Genomic DNA, 5,748 nt, shown 5'->3' with positions numbered 1-5,748 from the left:
TACCCATCTTGTGATAGACCGCAAAATGAATCCGTACACTGTGTCCAAGAATTGGGCTGTACAAGAAAACCTTTGAAAAATTCCTAGACGGTGAAAAAAAACCCTTTAAACGATATCCGAGTGGAGTATAGCAAGCCATCCATATGTTAATGTTGTTGCGAAATGATAAACACTTAAGCCTCGAGACGTCCAAGCTATCATGCTAATTGCAATTTTGCTTTTCATTGAGTCAATACTTCAACTCGTTCTATTTTGAAACATTTGAAATCAGACTCTGTCGAACAAACCTTGGCGGTCTTTTGTATCATTCCGCTCGGCAAAAGCCGAATTTTTTACTACTGTACCGCCTTTCATCAAAGGGAAAATACAAGTATTAACCTCCCCCCCCCCCCTCCGGATATTAAACCGACTTTACATGATCATGAAGTAGGAAAGGATACCAAGTAGTTAGTAATTATCAACCCAACTATTATGTTAAGGGTTGACCTGTGGAACGTTTACAAAATCACACGCAGTCACACTCCGGGCACACTGTAAAATCATCTCTTAATTAGCTTGTCTGAGAACAACTCCGGGCAGGGCCTACTCCAATATATGGACCATATGCCGATCAACAGCGTAATGCTTTTGCCTGGAACATCGCCCTTGATCTCCGGAAGAAGAATGTTCATTTACCATTCTTCAGTGATTTTGAAACAACAACAAAGTCGATTTATTCCATATCATCCCTAATTATTTTTGATCTAGCTTTGGTGCAAAACTACGCCCCACTCGTCGTCCGCTGGCCTGACTTGGTCCAGAGTCTCAAAGACTTAGCGAGACACCCCCATATAAAATTTAAAGGGTGCCCCAGGGGAATAACGTAACTGTAACTTAGGATCGAAGGGATTTTTTGCTAGGTAAGGATCAGCGATAGAAGTTGACGCTAAGTGGATGTTAAAATTGTCCACAGTCCAAACTGTAACCGGTACAGGTGAGTAATTTACCGTGGACGTTTCGCCTTCAATGATTGTTGACTTGTTTACTGCTTTTAAGGAAATCTTACCAGCGCAATAAGCAATGCTACATGAACGCATCGGTGTGAGATAGTAGACGAAATAGTTGCCTGGGCAAAATTTGACGCCTACGTTGAACGAATAGAAGCAACCGCCATTTCTTTCATTGATGTTGACGCATGCCGTGACTGTCACCGGAGCAGCCGTGTTAGAGGGAAGGGGATGCATGCCAGTCCGGGTTCTTAGCCAAATTGGATGCAGGGTTCCACAACGATTTTCGTCCACTTTTGTGGTAGGCATTTCGCCACCGACAAAGCTGATAAATCGGTACCATCCCGCTTTCAGATCTTTGTCGCACAGCGGAACTTGGCCAAGCTTGAAGTGGCTCTGCGTACTGCGACGAGAATTGTCAAGTTCTTGATGTTTTGCCTTTTGACAGCAGTCATTGTTGTTGCATGGCGGGATGGTTTGACTAGATGAGATACGTACGAGAGCCAGAAAGAGAATTGCACCTCGCAGATCGAGAAGAGCGAAATAGATAGTCATCTTTTTAGAATAGATGTAAACGGATTGTGTAAAATGCATTGTTACTTGACACTGTCAAAGCATAATTTATTGATTGACACCGCCCGACTGACGCTAGAGGAAATTTGTTCTTTGCTGCCGTTATCAGTTACATTGGGCTTAAATGAAAGCATTAATCAAAACTAAAACAGTTCAAATAAAGAGGAAAAAGAACGTAAGGTGTAAATTCAGAAAAAAAATGGTAATTTGTCCTTGCAATTATACAAAACTAGCCAATTGCCGAACATGAAAGACATCCCGGAAAGGTCAAGATTCTACTGTCTGGTATCTGTGTCAGAGCTAATTTACATGATTGAGCGGCTTTCGAGACAACGGACCTGAGAGCGGTTACATCGAAATTCTTTAGCTATTTAGCTAGAGGTCAATGATACTATTGTAAAGCGCAAAAGAGTTTGTGCTTTTCAGACCACACTGAGCGTTTGGCATTGCTTGCTGCCAATCAGCAGCAATTGTTACGTCAATCATACGTTCGTAAAACGTGACTTCAATGTGGGCAAACAAAACCTCCCAGTCGGACATCGATGTGCATGGACATGTATCTTTCCGTGATATTAGTCACGTCACGGTAACGAGCCATTCTGAGATTTATCACTAGCTTAACATACATTGAGCTAGTTGAGCCGATTACTGATTAGGTGGTGGTAATAACTTGAAAAGAAAGTCACAACTCATACATTCTATGTAATGTACATAGCGTACTCAAATCTATTTTATTCTCAGAAAGCATGAACGAAACTGAATTATTACCAAGGGGGTTATTTTCTGTTCAATTTTTTCCCGAAAGATTAAAGAAAAAACACACGGCAAAGGATAGGTTGCGACGGTCTTTGGCATTTCAAAACTTTTTTACTCCCTCCCAACTCCGGCCGGGTCAGCAAACTAGGGTTGACAGGGTTTGGGATTTTTCTGGATCAAAAACATTTTCGTGGTGACCTGATGCGGGAAACTAAATGTCTCCAACCCGCAGTTCTATAATAAAACAGGTTAAAAATCAATACGTGTCTGGGAATGCTATATATACGCAACTCAAACTTTGTGTCATATACAGTGTGTAGTTCGAGTGGTACATAGTCTTCATAAGATTAAATTTAAATTGACTGCTGAGATGAGTGTGCTATCATCAACTAGCGTGCTAGCGCGGTGTGAGCAAATTGGTTAATTATTGTTTTCTCTTTTTATTTTGATTTCCCCTTTTTATGAACCTTGATAATGAAATGAAAATAAATCAGTGAAGGAAGGAAAGGTCAGGTACAGCAAGGCCATTCAAGAACGAGAATTGAATTCCTTTTTTATCCATTTAAACAAAAAAAAATTCAAAGAAAAAAGACACGATAAAGAAACCCAACGACTTTGACAGAACTTAGAAGCCACCAAGTAATGTATATGGAAACACAAAGGTCGGCGGAATGGCAATGAGTTAAATGTTAATTTAAAAAAAAAAAAAAACATTGGTAAAGTGTGGTTTTACAAAGTAGGCATTTTACACATCCTTAAAATAATATTCCTGTCAACTTACTATACGGCTGTCGGTCAAAGTTTTCGTATATTTGTACTCGCAAAGAGTTAGGATTAAAGTGATTAATGTAAGGTAATTCGAATGGCGCTTTTACGTTATCCCAATGGATGGGTGGGATTAGACCACGAGGGGCTGGGGGAACTAGATGGCGTTTTATCCCTAATTTGGTCATGGTATTTTATTCAACAACGGGGCCTGAATTGTTTACTGATCCTGCAATCGTAATATACCCCACAATAGAATCACTTCATGTTAGAAAAATGATAAGATTGAACTTGCTTTGTCTTGTCTTTATTTTTCCCTCCCAGTTCCGCCGTGGATTAAAGAAAAGAGATCACGTCATTTCGAAGTTTTCTATAGTACTATATATTTTAGTGTTGCCTTTGAATGATGCAGAACTAAAACTACTAATTGCTTTGAAGATCCAAGATATTCGAGATGCTAAATGCTTCAAAACAGCCATTCGATTTTAAAAGTGAGTACCGGAGTGTTTCGGATTATAACGCACCTCACCGAAGAAATTCGAAAACTGAAAACGCCTTTTAAAATACGATAAATTATGCAAGTATACTTACTACTATACTGACAGCAGCTACCATGAAAACCCGACTTGCAGTAACATTTCCCGTCTGATAACTTTCCCTGGTTGACGCAAAATGTTTGTTTACAAGCTCGCGTTTTCCTTAAGGCCGTGATATTACATGGTGTTCCCCCACATTGCTCTCTTTCATGAATCTGTCTACTGCTTGTTTGAGTATCTCCACACCGGAATGATGGACACGAGCTCCATGTCGACCATGTGGAATAGACACATGCAGACGCTCTAGTTCCATAACAGATCCTAGTTTCTTGCAACGCGGAGGGGCAACCTGTTCCTCCACAATTAGAATGCCTTATTATGTTTCGCGATCGCTGTTCAAAGCCTGATTTCCCGCACTGCACTGTGCTGCATACTGACCAAGAAGACCAAGAACTGACCTGGCAGTTAATTGGCGTATTTCCGTAACATATTCTTTTGTCTACCATTTTGGAGGGACAGCTGGCCCCACCGCAGCTTGGATTGGTAATCACACGCCTTGTCCTTTGTTGGTTACCAAGGGTTCCACACTGCAAAGCGCTGCACTGCGACCAAGTCGACCAAGAGCTGACCCGACAGTTCACTGACGAACATCTACGCCGCCTCCAAGACTGGCTCTCAGTTATAAAATTTAAAGTTAATAAGAGAAGAATTAAAGCCTTAGTCGGTGTTCTTGGAAGCATCACTGACCCTGCTTAAAATTAAGGAAATCTTACGGATTCTAGTAATCCTTTTTTTCGGAGCTGACTACCAAGAAAACGAGCTCAGAACGAAGTGATACAACAAGGTCAGCACCTCCTGAGATTGCGGTAAGATAAAATTAGTCCCCCGCGGTATTTTTTGATATCGTAAGCGGATGGGACAGGACTCGCAGGAAACGATACTACTGCAATTTCTTAGCAGAAAAAGTCCTTTAAAAACCCGGACAGAGTGTCACGCAAAATTAGTTTTAAGAATTCTTTAAATTTTCGTGTTAATGAAAGCCTATTATCCGATCAATTTACCGGAATGGCGTGGAAGTGAGGCGTGTTGCGTCATATCAGAAAAGGGCTCAACCGAATTTAGCATAACGTGCATGACAGGTCATACAAGGCTTCAAAAAGCCAGAAGAATGCAGAAATGCACATGCCTAACATTGAAATCACATGACGTCACCCCCGTTATATTGTTACTGAAAAGAGGAAAAGAAAACGATGGCCATATTATGATACAAAACATTAAAATGGCGGCTATATTGTTGTACAAAACAATGAAAGGCGGAAAGAAGCCGATTAATAATCCTCTCGTTACGTTGGCCATGTTGGTGTACCAAAAAAAAAATTCGGAGGAGATTTCGCCCCATGTTAGGGATTCCGGAATATTTTTGCTTTGAATCTCGATCCTGGGCTTTGGAATCCGGATTACAGTTCAAGGAATCCGGAATCCCACCAGTGATCGGGATCTGGAATCCAAGTTCCAGTGACAGAGAATCCGGAATCAACTAAACACTTTCCTCACGCAGAAACTTTCTTTGTTCCATGAATTGTGCTTTTAGCTGCTGACCATGTGGGTGAAAATGATTGTTTATCTATCTTACATGTGTAACAGAATACGATCTTTAGACTGCGAGCAGTTTCTTATTTTTCTTTCAATCTTACTGCACGCGAAACCCAAGCGCACTCGAGCCTCGATAAACGAGGGCGCAAGCCCGAGAAGAAAATATATCGTCTCGTCCCAATCCCTTGTTGCAACGTAACGTCGTGGTTTGCAATCGCACTCGCTGAGATGAGAACTAGACGGATTTTAAGAGAAAAGGCGGACTGCAAGCAGTCTAATTAACTTTTGTAACAACAAAAACAACTCGAGAGGTTTTGCAGCCTCCAACCCAGCCTACCCTGTCTAAAATTAAAGTTCAGGTCTATAAATTTGTTTTTACCTCCTTGGTTTCATTATCTAATTATAATATTTATATTTTATTCAAAATTTAGTTAGAAAATGGAAGCCATAAAATCACCGAACGTACCTGAGCAAAACGAGCTGGAACCAAGGTGTCAATACTTCCTGAGATTACGATAAGATAGGATTAGTCCACTGCT

At 40.8% G+C, this 5,748-nt stretch overlaps 1 protein-coding gene across 1 annotated transcript in view; it reads right to left on the bottom strand.

Annotated features, from left to right (window-relative positions):
• LOC140948200 (von Willebrand factor D and EGF domain-containing protein-like) overlaps positions 1 to 1,623 on the bottom strand; it is a 34,892-nt gene extending 33,269 nt beyond the window's left edge. The window contains exon 1 of the mRNA XM_073397420.1: positions 1,046 to 1,623. Coding sequence (XP_073253521.1) covers positions 1,046 to 1,580 — 535 coding nt within the window. The 5' untranslated portion in view covers positions 1,581 to 1,623. The remainder of the gene's footprint in view (positions 1 to 1,045) is intronic.
• Positions 1,624 to 5,748: the final 4,125 nt, after the last annotated feature.

Source organism: Porites lutea, chromosome 9 (assembly GCF_958299795.1).
Source record: "Porites lutea chromosome 9, jaPorLute2.1, whole genome shotgun sequence".
In the NCBI taxonomy this organism is placed as follows: Eukaryota; Metazoa; Cnidaria; class Anthozoa; order Scleractinia; family Poritidae; genus Porites; species Porites lutea.
This window is presented reverse-complemented; position numbering and strand designations above follow the sequence as displayed.